Source organism: Bombus vosnesenskii, unplaced genomic scaffold, assembly GCF_011952255.1.
Source record: "Bombus vosnesenskii isolate JDL3184/JDL3185 unplaced genomic scaffold, Bvos_JDL3184-5_v1.1 scf7180000014816, whole genome shotgun sequence".
NCBI classification, from domain to species: domain Eukaryota; kingdom Metazoa; phylum Arthropoda; class Insecta; order Hymenoptera; family Apidae; genus Bombus; species Bombus vosnesenskii.
This window is the reverse complement of record NW_022883662.1, coordinates 782552-803296: the sequence shown is the minus strand read 5'-3', so window position 1 is coordinate 803296 and position 20745 is coordinate 782552. Positions and strand designations below refer to the sequence as shown.

General features: G+C 30.2%; 4 protein-coding genes and 1 long non-coding RNA gene across 6 annotated transcripts; 3 read left to right on the top strand and 2 right to left on the bottom strand.

The window, feature by feature from the left end:
• Window positions 1-4470: 4470 nt before the first annotated feature.
• Window positions 4471-7191, top strand: LOC117240602 (proteasome maturation protein). Its single transcript, XM_033506613.1, has 5 exons — window positions 4471-4632; window positions 4877-4974; window positions 5056-5116; window positions 6227-6402; window positions 7015-7191. Exons 1-5 carry the CDS (start codon window positions 4630-4632, stop codon window positions 7100-7102), a joined length of 426 nt encoding a protein of 141 aa, XP_033362504.1. The 5' UTR covers window positions 4471-4629; the 3' UTR covers window positions 7103-7191.
• A 110-nt stretch (window positions 7192-7301) lies between these two features.
• Window positions 7302-8744, bottom strand: LOC117240603. The gene is made up of 2 exons (XR_004494749.1): window positions 8420-8744; window positions 7302-7606 (listed from the first exon to the last, which is right to left on the bottom strand). It is a non-coding gene; the product is annotated as an uncharacterized LOC117240603 (long non-coding RNA).
• Window positions 8745-9489: 745 nt separating this feature from the next.
• On the top strand, window positions 9490-10924 carry LOC117240601 (homocysteine S-methyltransferase-like). The gene is made up of 2 exons (XM_033506612.1): window positions 9490-9699; window positions 9782-10924. Exon 2 carries the CDS (start codon window positions 9863-9865, stop codon window positions 10826-10828), a length of 966 nt encoding a protein of 321 aa, XP_033362503.1. The 5' UTR covers window positions 9490-9699; window positions 9782-9862; the 3' UTR covers window positions 10829-10924.
• Window positions 10925-11301: 377 nt separating this feature from the next.
• Window positions 11302-13100, top strand: LOC117240598 (homocysteine S-methyltransferase YbgG-like). Its single transcript, XM_033506608.1, has one exon. It carries the CDS (start codon window positions 12074-12076, stop codon window positions 13031-13033), a length of 960 nt encoding a protein of 319 aa, XP_033362499.1. The 5' UTR covers window positions 11302-12073; the 3' UTR covers window positions 13034-13100.
• Window positions 13101-13598: 498 nt separating this feature from the next.
• On the bottom strand, window positions 13599-19322 carry LOC117240595 (leucine--tRNA ligase, cytoplasmic). Of its 2 annotated transcripts, XM_033506605.1 has the most exons (16): window positions 19159-19322; window positions 18235-18447; window positions 17950-18156; window positions 17720-17881; window positions 17399-17643; window positions 17109-17334; window positions 16811-17029; window positions 16278-16731; window positions 16063-16201; window positions 15670-15940; window positions 15356-15603; window positions 15048-15282; window positions 14674-14931; window positions 14193-14408; window positions 13902-14130; window positions 13599-13835 (listed from the first exon to the last, which is right to left on the bottom strand). In XM_033506605.1, the coding sequence occupies exons 1-16, from the start codon at window positions 19219-19221 to the stop codon at window positions 13618-13620; spliced, it is 3603 nt and encodes a 1200-aa protein (XP_033362496.1). In that variant the 5' UTR covers window positions 19222-19322; the 3' UTR covers window positions 13599-13617. The 2 variants fall into 2 exon arrangements, with proteins under 2 accessions (XP_033362496.1, XP_033362497.1); XM_033506606.1 differs by lacking the exon at window positions 19159-19322 and having other exon boundaries at window positions 17950-18128; window positions 18235-18373.
• Window positions 19323-20745: the final 1423 nt, after the last annotated feature.

The following is a 20745-nucleotide window of genomic DNA, read 5'->3' as shown; positions in this document are numbered from 1 at the left end:
CGTTGTTCACACTTTTCGATAGAAAGTGAGGGTAACGATCCGCGATGCCCATTGATTATAGCCAACGTTAATAGATGAAAATTGGAGGAGGAAGCCTTCTACCGACGTGGCTTGAGGGTGACCTTGTTCATGGGAAAAACCGGCTTTTCCGTTAGACAAATATCCACCTTTTCCGTTAGGTAACTACCCGCTTTCTCCGTAATTTGTAAGAACATGCAATAAACCTAAGGAATGTTTTAAGTACCAGCTATAAATCGAAAAAACTTGCAGGATTGAAGGTTCCTGCAAACTAATAAGATTCAGTTTATGGTGGGGCCTTAGGTTTATTGAGAGTCTGTATAATGGTACTTGGGCCTTGACAGTCAGACAATGAAGGACACACTAGATTCAGCTTTAAATAAACTTATGCCAATAAACTGCGCCACGCCAGAGAAAGTCACTCAAAATTCTCAATGCGAGAATTGATTGTAATGTAAATAAATGTACTTGTAAATAAAGAAAAAAAAATTTTTTTTCCTGCTGTAGGCTACTGATTGTAATGTGGTAGTTAATGTTTCCGCTGCAATTTCAATATCTTGTTTATTTTTTAGAGGTATATTACAATTCAGGTTATTGACTATCATTTCTTTATAGGTTGCCCAATCCGTTGTGTTATTTGTTAGTACTTTTTATTCACCTTTTTCTTCTCTTTCTTTTTATGGAGGAAACCTTCATAGGCGCCTCGCGTTCTCTGGGTGGAGGACGCAGGTTAATGTCGGATTCTTACCGGCTAAAATCTCCACAATAACCGTCCCGTGTGCATATAGAGGGGGCCCTAGAACTGCAAAAGCATCCATCATGAGGTCCCAGCGCTTACACGTCCACAAGTATTCTCATCTTTGGTTTCGGGTTCTTTCCAGAGCGTAGTTTTATCGCTATACAGTTGGGGTTACGCCCAACCAGCGCGCAAGGCACCCAGTGCCTTACTACCTCGATTAGCTAAGCCTGCAGGGGCTGTCGCTCGTCTCAGGTCGAACGGGGCACATTCTAAACCCTTCCATCTCTCCAGGGCGGTTCCGGAGCAGGTGGGACACTGCTTACCCGCCGAAGGCCATTCGGAGCGAGCCAATACCCCTTAAATCGGCCCTCTTGCCAGCATCTTGACCATCAACTGCCACCACGAGTCCAAACCCATAATTGGTCGAGCAGAGGGTCGCTACTCCCTCCGGGCTTACACTCGACCCCCGTGGTACCATCTTAAGTCATTGGTGGGACTATCGTGTGAATGTACGGCCACGTCACTGCCGGCCGGTGACTTGCTAACCGTGCTCGGCAGTTCCAGATGGGACTCACGTAAGCGGGGGCCTCAAGGTACAAAGTGCCCGGGAACTTATCCCAACGGTCCCATCCTTGGCATCAGAATCGTGGGTGCGCTACTACCCAAGGCCACGTAGAAAGAGTGTAACCGTACTTAAACGCCTTATACTCCCGGCGACCTTCCCTGCGGTGTACATAGAGGACTCACGTGAGCGAGACGCTTGTCCCGACGGTTGTCCCTGGCTGCGGAAACGTGGGTTTGCCAGCCCCCATAGACTTACATAAGCAAGCCCTGCGGGAGCTTACACGTCCACAGGCGGGGGAAGGCAGTAGCCCCCTTCTCCATCTCTGCCCCATGGATGGATGGTGGGGGAGGATGAACACCACTCCCCTATCCGCCGCCGCGCGGATTACGACACGGTGTGCGGCCATCCCACATCGCGCCCCGTTGAGGAAATATTAGGTTGGTATGATCACTAGTTCCTACATGTTAAGTTGGTACGACTTCTAACGACACTCCTTTGTCTTTTGGCATCAACCACGTGTTAATTATCTGAGTGTATGCGGTGTGTTCATATGGCTGTACATGGTGGTGAAATACAGAACGTAAAAACTGAATCTGTGTGAATCAATAAATATCAAACTCCAAAAACCTTTTCAATAACACGCCCCGTCACTGGCGCTGCCATGCGACGCCAGCTGGTCCCCCAGCTAGACGGCAGTAGTCCCACGGCGTCGAATCACCCAGCGCCCTGGACACTTTTTTTTCATCTGTTGGTGCTTCTTGTTCTAATTCGAAGATTGTAGATTTGAGTGGAGCTCGAGCAATTCTTTCGCTTTAATATGTAAGTTTGTGTTAGTAATTACTATGTCCAATAAATCCGGTGTTTTATTTGTATCCATTGGCTAGTACAAAGATCTGCCTGATTAAGTCCTACGAGCTTGCTGAATGTTTCTATTAGTGGATCAATGTTAGGAGCTTCTATGAAAATAGAACCAGTGTTTAACCACTGAAGTATTAGCTCCTTGTACTTCTCATTATTTAAATTTTGCAATACTTAGTATCTGTTTGATGGTTGCGGGTGTTCTAGCCACTTGGGATTATATTTTACATTAAATAATCTTATTTCCGTATTTGCATTTTCCGGATCAGTAGTTGTTCTTTTTTTCCTTGTTTGTTTAATTAGTTTCCATTACGTACTGACGGTATTTTCCGTGTCGATGTCCTCACCCAACGTGTTTGTAGAGCATAGAGTCCATAAGTTATGATTGTTTATTTGTCATTATTGGCGGTTGTTCGAAGAACATCGTTCTGCACTTTATATGCACTATATTTTCTACCCAATATACACCGAGTAGTTAAGCAATTATCCGACAAAATTATTTGAACTCGTCTGTTTGTTTTGCATTGCGTCGCAGTTTCATAGATATGAAACGGTTTAAAATGATGAAAATCGCAGTTTCCTACGATTTTCTGTAAGAAAATGTGAAGTTTGAACATCCAGGACGATCGCCTGATCCTTGCCACCCTCGGCTGGCCAGTGAAAGAATGAAGAATCGGAAATGATGAAATTCAGGCTACCGCTCCATAGCGTATCGTGTTTTCTTACAAATACATACATAATTTCAATCAGCAAATTTTTTTTCTGCAAGTGGGTCGCAACGAGCTCACAGTCGTATGAAAGTATGCACTACTAAATGATACAAAATTTAATATACTTAGACTTAACTAATTAGTATGTAAGTGCTATGGACAAAAACATTTTAAAAACCAACATTCAAATGATATTTTGTCTATAACTGTTTTTAAGGATCTATTAATAACTGTCTATCTGCTTTATCCTCACCACTGGGGTGGTTCCGCTTTGAACTCGTCATGAGTACATGAACAGTGTCACGAGTAATGTGACGCAACAGCGGCTTTTCTTTCAAGACCTATATCGCCTTCCTACATAGAGACAATGCTAATGTAACAATGAAATTTTTTTATTTTTTATCTTTTGTTAATAAAAAATTCATTAACATATTGGTGAGACTTCTCCGATTGAAATAAGACCAAATATGATATTGTTATAAAATTTGGTTATGTTGTGCTGACATTGTGCTTATGAATCTTCCTTGGTTGTACTTGTTGCTGTGCAATATCCAGCTGCCTCTTAACTGTTAGGATATAGGCTGAAGATCTAGCCCTAAGGCCCAAACCTTACACTTGTTTAATGGGCGATACAAATAGACACGAACACGATATACACCCGTAGCACACTAACACTTTGTCCTTTCTCTTTTTTTCTTTTTTTCTTGCGCCATTACATGTTATTATCTTTAATGCTAAGTATGTAAACAAACGGCAGTCGCTGGCTAGCTCAGAAGGAGAGGTATTGCTCATCAGCTATTTATTAAACACCTCTTGTTAACTTATCAATCTTAATAAGTATAATCTTGATAATTTCAACTATAGATTGAAAATTAAAGAATTAATAAGTTTTACTAAGAAAAAATAAAAATCGTGGATTACAAATTAGTCATGACGTCAAATCTGATCTGCAGTTAATTTTTTCGTCCATTTTTATTGTTTTTGTAAACGAATACATTACGTATGGCAAAACAGAAACATCGCGTTAGAAATATTATTCGCAGCTTATCAACTACTAAAATTGCTATTAAAATGAAATTTAAATTTTATTATAACAAAAACATTATCGAAAGGAAAATAAATTTAATATTAAATCTACAAGATTATTATGCATAGAGAATATATCAAAATCATTGCATCCATTAACATTCCACTAATCCATTATCCACTGAAGGAACTTCGTTTAATTATTCCGCGATTTTGTTATTCTTATAGTTGTGTTTATCTCAGATAAAAAGGTATGAACTTTTCGACCGAACTATACAATAAAATAGACTCTTGTAGCATAGAGTCACAACGAGTAATACCTCGTTTATGATGGAGCTACATAGGTTTTAGCGCGAAACAACTTCAGTACTTGCCCATTGGAAGCAGCACTAATCCGGGAACAACCAGAACCGTAAATGTGAGTACTCCTCTTGTCACTTCCTCTCTGACAGAACTATGTAAGAAATTCAAAATATAAATTGAGCATTATCGATAATACAGTTTGTACACCGAAAAACGTTATTCGATATGAACTCTATATCATATATTATTTATGATGTTACCACTGACTTGCACTGCTTGTACATGTGAAACGTCAAGGCACATTTCAATGAGTTTATGAACCCAATGAATATATACATATTATGCTGTGAATTCATCTAGCGTGACTTTTGGTTTCCATAAAGGCTTGAATTTCATATAACTAAGTAATAATGGTAAGAAATAATACAAACATTAATTATTTTATACACATTAGATACAATTTATAATATTTTAAATATATATTTTCGAAAAACATTTGTTTCATAATGAGGTAATATTGTAAGGTAATGTTATGAAAGATATTTGTAAATATCTTTTACAACTTTACCTCATTATGAAACGAGTTTGAACTAATGAAGAAAGTACAAATTTTCATTGCTTGATTCAATATAATAATATTAAAATAATATGTTTCAGAGTTTTGGTTTGCCACCACTTGTTCCAAAACCTACTGTAAACGATCAGTTCAACGTTCATGATGACAATTATGGTATACCTAATCCAATGGTTTCAGGGTACGACTAAATTATTACACAATTTTATTAACAGTTGAATTTCTAACATTTAATATCAATCATATTATTATTTCTTGTTAGATTAACAGCATCTAGGCAGCACATAGGTTATGCACATCCATTGGAAGCATCTGAGAGAAGTGTAAAAAAAAAATAATTTTATTTATTGGAGTAACAATTGAAAATCATAGAGAAAGAACAGAACTGTTAATTTTTTTATTTCATTGTCACTTTATGACTAGAAAGGGATATTTTAAAATAAATTAATAAAATACATTGTTAAAAATGGGAAGAGTTTGTTAGATCCAAAGATATAGTCAATGATGTTTCTTAGAAGCTAAAAATATAACTATTAATACTTAGCCAACCGCACGCGCCACAGTGAACCATACGTTTCTCAATGTAATAGACAAGCCAACCTATACACTGTCCACTGCATATTTTTCCAAGTATTGAGGACTAATGTTCACTACTTAAAAAACAAAGAAGTCTAAAAATTATTTAAGTGGTCAATTATATTCTGCGGTAATGATTTTGTTTAACGATTTTACATATTGTTTATACAAAACATCAAATTAAAAATACATATTAAAAGTATAAAAAAATATAAGTAAAATTAAAAACAAAAATGACTAAAGATAAATAACATAACTTAAACGTGAAATTAAAAATTCATAATGTATTTTAATATTTTTTTACAGCGTGGTATTGTTCAATTATAACTTTATTTAGTCATAACTGATAGTATACCTTTCTAATTATTTTTAACACCATTAAATTGGTGTATTTTATTATGTACTGTACTTTATATAAGCGGAAAAAGTGGCGCAATTAATTGAGAATAGTTCCAGGTAAACAATAGCTGATAATAACAAAAAAAAGGAGGGGGAAACACGTTACTAAATTCAAAAAAGATCTCCTGTTCGATCATGCAGCGATGTATTTCACTGAGAGGAGAACTCCCTATCTTGTTGGCTAAGTGTTAAAACAAATAATATTTTTATATTGTGGTAAACAATATTTTTAAAATTATAGAAAGTGGGAAAGAAATATATTTTTCTAAATATATATATATAATTTCAAAATTAAATAAAAGAATAATTTTTATAATATAAGAATAATTGACAAGATACTCCATTTTAAATTGTTTCTCTGTAAAGAATGAGAATTGTGACTTATTGTCTTCTCTTGTGATTTTCAATTATTTGTACAAAAATTTGTAATATATATTATATATGTGTATATTTTTTAGTATGAGAAAAATCGTACTCGCATGAACATGGTGTTATTAAGAAACACACAAGGATTACATGCTCCAATGCGTCTAGCAATGGAATTAAAAGCTACTGAAAAAATTGGAAGACTTCCATTTCTTCCATCATCACACATGATGAAAGATGTGTTACTTGGAAAGGATGAAGAAATAGGGTAAATTAATTAATATATATCATCTATCTAAATTAAATAATTTATTAGGTAGAGAAATTAATTTGATACCTTTACATTGAGCCAACTACAGATCTGTTTGAAACCCAACATTTTCCTCTATTTTTGGATTTTAAACTATCAATTTTAACCATGAATTGACAAAACAAGTAACATAATAGTAATACTCAAATGTAATAAGAACTCGTGCAACTTAATTAAATAAACTAAAATTGATCCAAAAGTAACAAAGATAAATAAATGCTAAATCATAAATATCTGATAGCCTTATACAAAAGAGACATTGAATTAATTTCTATATCTAATATAATTAGATTGTATAAATTTATGCATTTATGTGAAATTTAAAGCTATAAAAATAAACAGAATGCATATAAGGTAGAATAAAAAGAGTAGAACACTCATTGGAATTTTTAGTAAGTAAAACAATTTTGTATTTAGGTTCCCCTTCATTATATTCATAAAAATATGTATTTGCATAAATATTCCCAATCTATTTATAATTATACATGTATCCTCGGGACATTAGTTTATAATTTCTGAAACGTTGATTAATATAAATATTAAGATTTTAATAACTTTTTATACATTTAGGTTTGAAGACATATTAAACATACCTGAATTTAAAGAACAAATGGGGCAACCACATGCTGTTGTTGAAAAAAGTCTTGGAATATTATAAACACGGATATTTCTATTTCTAATGAGTTTGGCTTTGTATTATTGAATATCTTAAGTAACAATAAATGTTTGGTTCTTATAATTAGGTAATTTATTTTAAATAGCTAGATTTATTTAAGTGAAAAATTAAATTTCATTACATATATATCTAACCATATGAGATGATTTATCCTGCTATTACATATTTTCTTAACTTCTTGAATTCCAACACGTAATTCGTTATCTTTCGTATCTTGCAAACGCGTTTGAATTGATGTAAGAATTGTTTACACTTTATTTTCTTGCATATGTATTGCAAAAGGAATATGAAACTTTTTCTTGTATCTGAAATAGTAAATACACATATAACGCTACATTTCATAATCCTTTATTCGCAATAAAATTATATGATTAAACTATAATTTTTTTTAATTTACTCACAAATTATTGTATCTAATAATTGTTTTTCTTGCTTTCACATAGATTCGAATTCAGGATTTTGTTTATGATTGTTCAGAATGTGATTCTGCAGTAAAAAATTATTAAAGCTGTATTAAAGCTGGATGTCTAAGCAATACATTTTCCTTTTTTAAAAATAAATGACATAAATACTTGCATATGCAATATATTAATCACCAAATAATATTTATTTTATTACATACACAAAAGTTCATATCATAAAATTATGAAATTAAAATTACATAATAATAATTATTATTATACATTGTCTTTACCAGAAGTATCCAAATTATCTAAATATCCATAAAAATATCTTTTAGTATTTTTAACTGATGCAAATGATCTCATATGTGCTACATATTGTGCAATATCTGGGTAATGTTCAACAACATTTCTAAAAAGCCATTCAAATTGTTTAGAAGTCAAAGCATTTACTTCTGATATATTTAAAATCCCATCTTTTTTTTTTTTTTTTTTTTAATGTGAACGAAATCCACACAAACACCAGCCTCTCCGCCCCCCCCCCGCACAATACCTCCCTAATGGAGGGGTGTGCGGTCATGTCATACCGCGCCTTATCGCCGGAGCCGCCGTGCCAGGCAGTCCGGTTCCCCTATCGGACTACTTGGCGGCCCTGAGTCACTTAAAATCCCACATATCTAATACACAAACTGTATAATTTAAAAGTTTACATGCATTAAAACTTAACTGAAGTTTCACCATTCATAATAAATAATATATGTACAACTAGAAATATATTAACATTTAAAACATTATTTTCTTTCAAATTTATATTTTTTAATAAAAATTGTATAATTCTAACTATATATATGCAATAAAATAATTGAAAAATGATAAGTTTTATAGTGAGGATACTTACCACTGATACCGTTCTGTTTCTTTCTTGAGATATAAACTTCTTCAAACTTCATTGGAGAGAAGCATGCACGAAGTTCAAAAGATTATCAGTAATTAATTTCACGCACTTGAAACAAAATTTTTTAAATAAATCACGATTATTTTTCAGGGTATAAATATTTATTTCTGACAATTTATATATCAGTAACATTAACAACAATAACAATTTCCAACTATAAATGTAAATTACGTTTCGTTAAAAATATAAAATAATCTTCGATATGTTATCGAACTATCAACGCTCAACTATGTTCCATTATTGGCAAATTAAATTCAAGGTTACAGATAAAGAGAGATTTACATATGTATTAAATAAAATAAATATGGCATAATTCGTTATATAAATACATAAACGCATTTAAATATAGTTTTTAAATAATATTAATTATTCTCTTATATACTATAAAATATTCAAAATTTACTTAATTACACCTGAATGTCTAAATACAATATAAATGCAATAGTTTAAAGAACGATAATGCTTTTGAAAATCTATCATATTTAATCGAATGTAGGTTTTAAAATTTTAATAGTATTCGAAAAATATAAAAATTTTAATAAATATGAGTAAATGTATTTGAAGCAATGATCTTTTGAATTGATTGAAGCAATGGATTTTTAAATATTATGTGTTTAAATGTATAAATCTCTTATTTAAATATTATGATTTAAAATATTAAACAAATAGTTTAAATTATTCACGATAAGAACTTTAGAAATGTATTATATTTAATCGAATGTATATTTTAGAAACATAATAATTTTCGAAATATTATAAATATCTAGATTTAATTACAAACAAGAGTATATTTGAGACAATATGTGTTTTATTTACAATATATTTAAATATTGTAATCCAACGTAAAACTCAAATTATTCAAGTTACAATGTTTTTCATAGAATACTAACTGATTTGTATTACAAATCATTACTTAAAATTTAAAATTTGTAAGAAATCATATATCGATCATTTTACACGCGATGAAATTGTTATATGTGTTACATGTTATATGCGTTCGATGTAGTTATGTAATAAATTTGGTAATAATTAGAATTAATTTCCTTACAACGTTATTTTATGATAATAGATTTTGTTTACTCTTTGTTTTAAATAACCTGGCATAAAACCACAGTTTATCCAAAGAAAAATAAATATTCAGCACTACGACAGACATGAAAGGTTATCGCAATTAAATTACAGAATTATCAAATAGCCAGTATAGTTCAACTCCGTATCCGATTGTAAGATACTTTTACTTTATTAAATACTATTAAATATTAAATTAATTTGAAATTAATCACAATATCATCATTTCATTATCAGGTTCATTATTTAAATTTTTAATAGAAATATATGATAACCTTTGTATTACACAAGACATAATTTCATATAATATTGAAAAATATGGATATTAAGATTTTGGACGGTGGATTTAGTTCACAATTATCCACTCATATTGGTGCAAAAATTGATGGCGATCCTCTGTGGACATCAAGATTTTTAGCGACAAATCCTGATGCAGTTTATGCTACGCATTTGGATTTTCTACGAGCAGGTGCAGATATTATTGAAACAAGTACATATCAAGCTTCAGTTCCTGATTTAATGAAATATTTATCTGTAACTGAAGAGGAAGGTATAAAATTATTACACAAAGCTGCAAATCTTGCTAAAAATGCAGTGAATGATTATATTAAAGAAATTATAGACAACAATGATATTGAAAATAAGAATCCTATCATTGCTGGCTCCTGTGGACCTTATGGAGCTAGCCTACACGATGGTTCTGAATATAATGGAACTTATGGTAAAACAACACCTCGTGATACCATCATTGAATGGCACAAATCACGTATAAATGCTCTTGTAGATGCTGATATAAATTTATTAGCACTAGAAACTATACCTTGCTATCAGGAAGCAGAAGCATTAATTGAACTTTTAAGAGAATATCCAAACATTAAGGCATGGCTTTCATTTTCTTGCAAAAAAGACAGTCAAAACATAGTAGATGGGAGTAATTTCCAAGAAATTGCTTTACGTTGCTATAAAACGGCATTACCAGGACAAATAGTTGCCATTGGTGTAAATTGCATTGCTCCAGAAAACATAACTCCTTTACTAAAAAATATCAATACAGGGCCAGCAAATGAGTTTATACCATTAATCGCATATCCTAATAGCGGTGAAATCTATTTACAAAGTGAAGGCTGGATAAAAAATGGAAATTCTGCTTCATTTGAAAATTTTATTCCTGAATGGCTAGAACTTGGAATACGTTATCTTGGAGGTTGTTGCAGAATGTATGCAGAAGATATAAAATCAATTAGAAAAGAAGTAAACAATTTCAAGAGGAAAAGGGAGTCATAATGGATTAACTGTTTTATTTAATCAATTATTTTAAATACGTCATTATGTTAAATCAATTATTTTTTTCTTGTTTATTTTAAGTAAAGTTTTGTGACCTATATATTAAATATTTAGAAAATATATGTATGTTTCTATATAATCTTATATTTTGACTAATATATCTTAACAAAATATATCAAAATTAATAACATCTATATATACAGGATGGTTGGTAGTACAAGCGGAAAGGGGGTGATTCTACGCGAAAAAAGAAGTCGAAGATATAGAATAAACTTTTTTTTTAATTTTCTTTTTTAATTTTTCCATCGAGACAACGATCTACAGTGAGATCCGTTATAACGTACCGCACGCGTACCGAGCGAAAATTCAAAGTCGATTTTCTCGCAAACAAAGCCTCAAACGAAAAATTTTTATTCTATATTTTCGACTTCTTTTTTCGCGTAGAATCACCCCCTTTCCGCTTGTACCACCAGTTACCAACCACCCTGTATATATATTACGATTAATAATTTTCAGTTAATATTATTTGCTGCTAAGGAAGGAAAATATATATATATTTTTCATATATTCATTGCACATACATATATATTGTTATATTTTTTTTGTCATAAAACAAACTGTGTATTAATCTTGTTTATTTGTTGTGTACTGCATTACAATAATATGAAAACACTATAAAAACTTAAATTCAGCACTATTAGTAATGATAATAAAAAAACAACTTCCAATTTCTGTAACAAAAAATATCAATTAATGTTGATTATCAGTTAACGCTTATCGCATCAATGTAATTTGCTAAATTTAAAAGTGTTAGGCATACATATGATAGATATCATCACACGTAGTTTATCGTAACATACGTAAACACGTGACTAAATCTGATCTTAATGTAAAAATTGTACAGTGTAGGTACAAGAAGAAAATTAACGGTTTTTGGAACAATTATATTTAAGCTTTTGTTCATGTTAATATTTATCTCACTGATTCGTTATGGACTTTGGAATAAGTATATTTCATAAAGCCAATTGTAGAAATTATTGCCTCAGATTCGCAAACACATCTAAACGGCCAAGACGTGCGTGAAATAATAAAAGTTGGTTTTCTCGATGTTACAATCGCATTACTATTACACAAAATTATAGTTATATTTAAAATGTTTAAAACTGAAAAATAATTTTATATTTTTACTCGTGAAGAGATATCCTTGATATTAAAAATATTTGATAGCAATTTTAAAAGAGAATCATGCAAGAAGTGAAGGTGTTAGATGGTGGATTTTCTACACAATTAGCAACTCATGTTGGTGATATAATAGATGGTGATCCTTTATGGACTGCACGATTTCTTGTTACGAATCCTAATGCAGTTATTTCTACGCATTTGGATTTTTTAAAAGCTGGAGCAGACATAATTCAGACAAACACTTATCAAACATCTGTTGATGGTTTTTCAAAGTATATGAACCTTTCAGAAGAGGAAGGTCTTAATTTGTTTTCTAAAGCTGTAGATTATGCTAAGGAAGCTATAAATTTATACAAAGAAGAGATAAAAAATAAAAGAGATGTTATAAATGCAAATCCACTAATTGCTGGATCAGTTGGGCCTTATGGAGCTTGTTTGCATGATGCTTCAGAATATACTGGAAAATATTGCTCAACTGTGTCAGAAGAAATTCTTATGAATTGGCACAGACCACGTATTCAAAAATTAATAGAAAGTGGCGTTGATATGTTAGCTATAGAAACAATTCCATGCAAGCAAGAAGCAAAAGCACTGGTTAAATTATTGACAGAGTTTCCAAATAGTAAAGCTTGGTTGTCTTTCTCGTGTAGCTACGATGGAAAGAGCATAGCAGATGGCTCTCATTTTCAAGATATAGCACTATGGTGTTACAAGGAAGCCTTGCCAGGACAAATTTTAGCAATTGGAGTTAATTGTATCGCACCACAAAATGTAACTTCTTTATTAAAGGGAATAAATGAAAATTGCAAACAAGACTTTATACCACTGGTAGTATATCCTAATAGTGGTGAAAAGTATACAGTAAAACAAGGTTGGGTGAAAAAAGGAGAAGGATATTGTTTACAGGAATTTATACACGAATGGCTCGATTTAGGTGTTCGATACATAGGTGGATGTTGTAGAACAAATGCTGTAGATGTGAAGAAAATACGAGCAGAGGTAGAAAAATGGAAAAGTAATTAAATGTTGAAATTCTATTATATATATTACACATTTACACTACAGAATAAAAATAAATCCTTAAGAATATGAGCAGGAGATTTATTAAAATATTTTTATACATATTTATAATTAATATAAAATATTTCTCCTATAATCATTTATGGATTACATTTTATATTGGATATATTTTAAGAAATTTTCATTTTTAAATGTAAAAATATATATGTATAAATAAATTATATAAGATTTTATAAATTATATAATATATATATATTTAATGATCAAGCCTAATAATATAATTAATAAAATTTAAAGGTTTTTAAATATTCTTTATAATCAAAGCTCAAACAAAGAATATGTCAAAAGATTCCATAACTATTTATTAAACATGTAAAAAATTGATTACAGAACAGTATAAGTTCCTTATCTATCAAAATACATTCAATTTATTAATATAAATTATATATTATTTATATCATATTAAAAAAATTCACATTTCATGTATGAAAAAATATTTAAACAAAACAAATACATACTTCAATATTGAACGTTTCACAATATTGACATTATTACAAACAGTTATACGTAATGTGAATATCTATATATTAATTCTCCAAAGACTGGAAAATATAGACCAATTCATTACCTATATAATATAAACTTCCTTCTACATTTACATTTACATTTTTGTTTTCTATATCAACATTAAATACACAATTGGGTGGAATATGAGTTTTACCTTTTAATATATTACCGGTCCTAGTCTTTATCCTCGGTCCCATGAGAGGATCATTATAGCGATACAGAGAAACTGACAATGGATCTAAAAAAAAATAAACAATTTAGTGAATAATGTAGGTTAGGTCAAATCAATTTGATTTATGCATACTCTTTATAATTTTGTTTTCTTTTAACAATCGTGATATTATATCCTCTATAGTGTCTCCATCTGCTATTATAATGTCCGTTCTAAATAAACCACTGTACTTCTGTGGATTTATGATGCATACTGACACTCCTTGCTTAGTAGAAAAATTCATGTAAGGTGCACCTGGACAACATTCTTCCTTCGTTTTTTCTGGAGCTTCATCCGTATACTTTATCATGATATCCTCTAGCTAGATGTGAATAGAAAATTATTAAACCTAATAAGAAATATTAAAAAGAATATAATACTTACATCTAATGTATTTTGAAGATATTTTTTGTTATCTTGGAGAATCTTAAACTCGTCAAAATCTAACGTTAAATTCAATGCACTTAATCCGACAAGTTGCATTTTCTCTTTCATAACTTGTACAAATGGCATTATCCGTTTCGTATGTTTTTTTAATTCCTGTAGTTTTCCCAATTCTGTTGCAATAATTTTATTTTCTGGTAGTTTATTGTCATTTTTCTGAAAAATAATTTTGCATAAAATATTTTAGTATAAACACATAAATTAATTATATTCATAATATTCACATATGGTATGAACAAATGAGTAGATTAGAGCTTAACGATTAGTAACTTAGAAAAGGATAATTAAAGCGGGTGAGAGTGCGATTGGTAAACATAGGAAATAAGAGAAAAAATACTAAGTTGGAAATATGTCCTAAGCGATAGGCGAGGATTATATATAATAATAAAATATTTCGAATATTCTATTATATATTACTTACAAGATATAAGTCTTTCATTGTAGATAAAATAGTACTTTGCCAAGGAGGATACGTTTTAGCTACCCAAATAGTACCTTGATTAGGTTTCTCTATAACTGATGTTTCATTTTTTCTCTTAGCTGCTTTCTTTGGCATTAAATAATTTTTTAAGAGAATCCTAAATGAATGTGCAGCGTCCATAAGATATTGTGATGATTTTATAAGAACTTCATCTATTTCGCCTACTTGGGGCCATTTGGCATTTAATATACTACCTTCCTGTAAAAATGATATTTCATTACTTTTAACATTAAGTTCATTATTGAATTTTATTTATTTCATTTAAATTTGTTGTAGTCATTGCTTAGAAGTTGCATTAAGTAGAAAAAACTTACTTTACCAATTAGAGACCACACATGTTCTGCTACGTGTGGACAAATTGGAGACAAGAGAATAATTTGAAGTTCTATGAATTTCATAATTAATGTCCAACTAATGCCATCTAGAGAACTCAATTGTAAATATTTATCTCTTGCTGCTTGTAATTCAAAGAATCCTGTTCTTAGTGCTTCTTTGTATAACATTTTCGAATAATTTTCTCCAGTTTCTTGTATCTTCAGGTTCATTTCACTGACAATTGTGAGCTTAATATAGATTTTATAAATTTTTCAAAATGAGACTTTATAAATATTTTCATAAGTACCTTTCGAAAACTTTGTCATTAAATGTAGATGATTGTCTTTGTTTATAGGTATCTTTTAAATCCAATACTTCTTTAACCCATTCAATAAAATTATATAATCTAAGAATTCCAGCATCAGCCATGTTTTCTACGAAATTAGCATCTTCTACTGAATCGCCAGCATCGGCTAGACAAAGTCGCATACCATCTGCAGAAAACTTCTCTACAGCTTCAGTAAGTGTCAAGAAGTTACCCTCTGATTTAGACATCTAAGAAAATTACTTGTTATTTTCTCAAGTAATTGTGAGATGTATTAAGAAAATCATATTTCTTACCTTTGCTGAATTTAAGAGGAGATGACCATTTGCTCTGATACCTTTTGGCCATAACTCAGATTGTTTAGGCCAGATTGCAATATGATTATAAATGAAGAACGTTAGATGATTTTGTACTAAATCTTTCCCAGATACTCGTAAATCTACTGGATACCAATAATGAAATTCACGTCGCATATGATCTAATGCCTCTTTCTTTATATCTGTTTTCGGAAACTTTACATCTTTGAAAAATATATAATCCCATACTTCGGATGTCATTTCATTAGCCCTATAAAAAAATAATTCAAACATAATTTCTTTTTATAAAAAAAGCTAATGTTAATTAATAAATAACTAAAAGTCAATGTTAAAGCAAATAATAATAATTTTAGTAGAAATTTGGAATTTTACTTTATATTGTAAGTATTTGGTTTGTCGCCTTTGAAAGTCCCTCCTTGTAATAAATGTGCCACGGTATAATAAGCCATGTATATTGTTGAGTCTGAGAGTGATTCTATCAACCAACTTTCATCCCATGGTAATCTAGTACCTAGAATTTATACTTATAATACTATATGCTAGATAAATTACATAACGTCTTTTCCTTTCCAAGTATGTAATCTTACCAAGTCCGTAAGTTCTTGAACATGCATATTCATGTAACCAATTAAGACAGGCTATAAAATTCTTCCTCACTTCTTCATGGAAGGTATTGAGATTATTTAAAGCTTCCATTGCTTCGTTTCTCCAAGTTTCTTCACCATAATCCAAATACCATTGGTTACATAAAGCTACTACACACTCATCATTTGATCGGGAGATTATAGTTTTTTCAGGTTCATAATATATAACTGCTTTTCCTTCATTTATCAATTCTTTTTGTATTAGCTTTTTAACTTCTTGAACTTTTTTTCCTTTATATGGACCAACTAGCAATATACCATCATAAAATCCTTTCAGATATACCATTTCTTTGGCTTCTAATAGTTTAGCTGTGTCATTTTGAGATTGGATTTTTAGCTTATTGTATAAAAATACCGCAGATAAATTCCCGAATTCGGGTATTTCGAGAATAGATATCTATCATATACAATTTTGTTAATTACATTTTGGCTTATAATTTGATACCTTTATTATTATAAAAATACACTACACTTACAGGATCATAAGGCAGCACCATTTCATCAGTTATACCATATTTCTCTCTAAGAGCTTGTTTCTTTTTTAGATCCGTTAAAGCTGCATAATCATCAGGAGAATCGCTAGGTACAGAGGTAACAATTCCAGTACCTTTGTTTTCTTTAATAGTTAACATTGGTAATGTGTAAATCACTTTATTAAATGTAAGAGGTGCTTCTAGTGGTAGTCCTAATATGTCCTATCAATTTTATATTATTTATTACATGATATCATTATAAGCAGATTTTTCCTTATAAATAGTAAAGAAGGAATATTACTTTTCCAGTAAGTTCTAATGCAATTTGTATCTTCCCCTCCTCTTTAAAGAAATCTTGGTAAGCCATATTTCGAGCTGCTCTTTTTGTTGAAATATAAACATCTCCATTCAATAGTGTATAAGCAATGTAATTTATATCTGGATGAACCCAGCAATTTGTTTGACCATACATTGTTTCTGGTCTTAAAGTTCCAGCTACTAAATAAACTGGTTTGCCAGAAAGAGATCTATAGGAATATATGAAATGTTCAATATTTAGATCAAATTTTGTAAATTTTTTATAATACCTACTTTAAACTTGAAGGATAAGGTTCTCGTAGTTTCATTTTAATTAGTGTATATTCTTGTGGTCCTACACCTTCTCCAATTGATCTGTCATGATCCATACAAGGTTGTCCATCTTTTGGTGAATAAATCGAATATCTTTTGCCATATTTTATTTTGTTTCTAGCTTTTAGATGTTGAAATTGCCAACGCACAAATGAATCAAAGAATGGATTTGCATCAGTTGTAATAAATGTTCTGCGCCAATCCACCTAGAAGAAGTTTCACATTGTTTCTTTTTTAAAAAATTATTACATATTTATTATCAAGTTATATATTTTTTCTTACATGTAGACCAATTGATTTTAGATCTTTCACAGCAAGAGGTGGAAAATAGTCTAACCAATATGTAGCATCAGCAAATTTCTTGATATCCTCATCTTTTAAGCCAAGTGTTTGCATAATTTGCCATTGATATTTTGCAGTAACATTTTTTGCAACTGCTTTACTCTAAAAGTAATAATCATTTAAGAAATAACATATACGAATATTTTATGAATTAATAATGGATTCTTTACTTTTGTTCCTTTGCTTTTATCTTTTATTATTACATCTTCTATAACTTCCTCAATTCTCTTTTCGTTTGGAAATTGTGGTGGATATCCATATAATTCCATTTCTCTCTTTAACTTATCAGCACATGCTTTAATAGGCATACCAGTACAATGAAAGCCAAATGGAAAAAGGACTTTCTTCCCTAAAAGACGGTTGTACCTTATCGCAAACTATAAGTTATACAATAAATTAAAACTGCTATTTAATTTATACTTGTATAAATTATCTTGTTATTATAAAATGCTTACCTCACATTTTGATAATGAAAATGTGTGACCAAGATGAAGTCTTCCATTCATGTAAGGAAAAGGAAATGTTGCAAGAAACTTTTCGTCAGAATTTGTCTTTGGCTCCAAAGGTGCATCTGCCTCAAATATTTTCTCAGCTTCCCATTTTGTTTGCACATCTCTCTCAATTTTTTGAAGATATTCTACTTTAAATGTCCCCTTCCTTTCTGTTGCCTATTTGTAACAAATAATTATAAATATTAGGTTGGTATATATGAAATGTTGTTTCTTTGAAATTTGAATTTGACACACCAATATTAAATATTAAATTTTATTTTATTGTCAATCACATAAGAAATTATAATCAATATTAAGAATATTTACAATGAATATGAAAATTTAATAATTAGCTGCCATTAATAATCAAAATACTCGAGAAATTTTTTTATGAAATCTTAAATTTAGAAAAATGCCATGAAAGCTTTTAGAAAAATAAATTTAGTGTTTGAGAAGGTTAAAAACCTATTTCGTTTGGATAATTTTTAATGCATAAATTATTTTTAAAAATATTGTAAATAAAGTTTGTATCATAAATTCTTATTTTATACAGCATGTAAATTTAATAAATAATTTTAACTAAAAGAACTACCAATTTTAATAAATAAGTAAATATATAAATTAAAATATAAAAATTATACAAATAAATTAAAACATGGATTTATTAAATAAGATTTAATTAACATTTAAAATAAAGCAATTAATCAAACAAAATAGTTCTCTGTTTAAGTAATACAAGCTAAGTGATTGAATTTTATTAATTACAGCTGGTACATTTTATCCCTATAGAGGTTATTTATCTTAAATTGTCAATTACTATTCAGATTCTGATTAAGTACAGTAATAATGAATGAATATAGTTTCCAAAAAAGTAGTATTAGTACCTACCATTTTGTTAAAGTTACAAGTTCCAACAAAATCTGACTTAAGTACGTAAGTGTTGAATACCATGCGTTAACGTTCTTACAAGATATTGAACAGGTTCAATAGAAAATGATGCAATTTACACAGAACATTAGATTCGACTAGAATCAAACATACTATAAACTCTTATAATCCAAGTACCGCGCCAAAATAATTTACTTATAATTCTCAATGAGAATTGATTGTAAATAGTCTACCAAATAAAAAAAAAATTTACACAGGTAAACGAATAGATGATAAATGTTTCATTAAGTGATACAGTGCTTGATAAAACATAAAAGTAAAATTTTTAAACAAATTTTACTAAACTATATAAAGAAATCTATATCAGAAAAAAATATTTTCATGTATATTTAAAGTTATCCATATATTTTATTTAAAAAGTTTTTAGTTTATAGCTAAAGTAGTGATAAGAAATACTTATTTATCAATTTAAAATATGTATTTCATTACGTATTATCACAAAAAGGCAACGGTGGCAATGAAATAGATTTGGGGAATTGATCAAAAGAAATTCAAAGAGATTATAATAAAAAAATACGAATGTTCGATTGTCCATATACGGGACAGAAATCTGGGAATGGAAAGAATGGAACAGCATAGAAGCGGTACAAGATAAATACTTGAAATGGATCTTAGGATTTGATTGGAATACACCCAGGTATATAGCAAAAGAAGAAACTAAAAGAATGAAACTGAGAGTAGAGACATAAAGGAGAGCGGTGATGTTCGAAGAAAAAATAAAATGGGAGTCTGACAATGAAATCCTAAAAGAATGTTTTGAAGGAGATAGAAAAATGACAAGATAAGAAGGCAAAATGAGAAGAAGAAAGGAAAAAGTATTATCAGAGAAATGGAATAGCAACGAAAGAAGTAAAGACGAAAAGCGAGGGAGGAATCAGTATAGCGATGGAAACGATAATGAGAAATGTATATATATATATATATATATATATATCCTATATGTGTATATATATATATATATATATATATATATATATAAGGATAATGATAATTCAATAAAATACAAGGATTGTGATATGATAAATGATATAAGGAATTGCGCGCGGTTGGATTGCCAAGATACTTAACGGAAAGAGAAAGTAAAGCGGAAAAGAAGCAAAAGATCATAGCAAGGTTTAAATGCGGGAATGGGGAACTAGACAACAAATATTAAGAATCGAAATAAAATGAAACATGCAGATTTTGTGAAAAAGAATGTGAAACAGTGGAATATGTAACGAGGAGATACAAGAAATTAGGAAATTACGAATCTGGGAAGGCATACACATGGACGGAGGTATCTACCGAAAAAAAAGAAAAAACAAAATTTGCAATTCAAGGGAGCAAAGGGAGGAAAATGATCATGAGCAAGGAACCACGCTATAAAGCAGACATAGGACAACAACGAAAAATATAGTAAATAAATGTTATCAAAATATAGTATAACAAGAAGTAAATGTAAGATGTATGTAGAACACATTGTATCCCTTGCAATGGCGAAAGGCAAGCAATAACATTTTACATTACGTATGTTAATACGTTCTTTCT

What these genes read in the sequence shown, in the direction of transcription:
- LOC117240601 (XM_033506612.1), top strand. Translation starts at nt 9,863, where the DNA reads ATGGATATTAAGATTTTGGACGGTGGATTTAGTTCACAATTATCCACT.
- LOC117240598 (XM_033506608.1), top strand. Translation starts at nt 12,074, where the DNA reads ATGCAAGAAGTGAAGGTGTTAGATGGTGGATTTTCTACACAATTAGCA.
- LOC117240602 (XM_033506613.1), top strand. An exon ending in CCTAATCCAATGGTTTCAGG is followed by an intron (nt 4,975 to 5,055) that starts GTACGACTAAAT and finishes ATTTCTTGTTAG; the next exon opens with ATTAACAGCATCTAGGCAGC. An exon ending in GGAAAGGATGAAGAAATAGG is followed by an intron (nt 6,403 to 7,014) that starts GTAAATTAATTA and finishes TTATACATTTAG; the next exon opens with GTTTGAAGACATATTAAACA.
- LOC117240595 (XM_033506605.1), bottom strand. Translation starts at nt 19,221, where the DNA reads ATGGTATTCAACACTTACGTACTTAAGTCAGATTTTGTTGGAACTTGT. An exon ending in ATAAAAGCAAAGGAACAAAA is followed by an intron (nt 17,882 to 17,949) that starts GTAAAGAATCCA and finishes TATTACTTTTAG; the next exon opens with AGTAAAGCAGTTGCAAAAAA. An exon ending in TTCAAGAACTTACGGACTTG is followed by an intron (nt 16,202 to 16,277) that starts GTAAGATTACAT and finishes TATAAATTCTAG; the next exon opens with GTACTAGATTACCATGGGAT.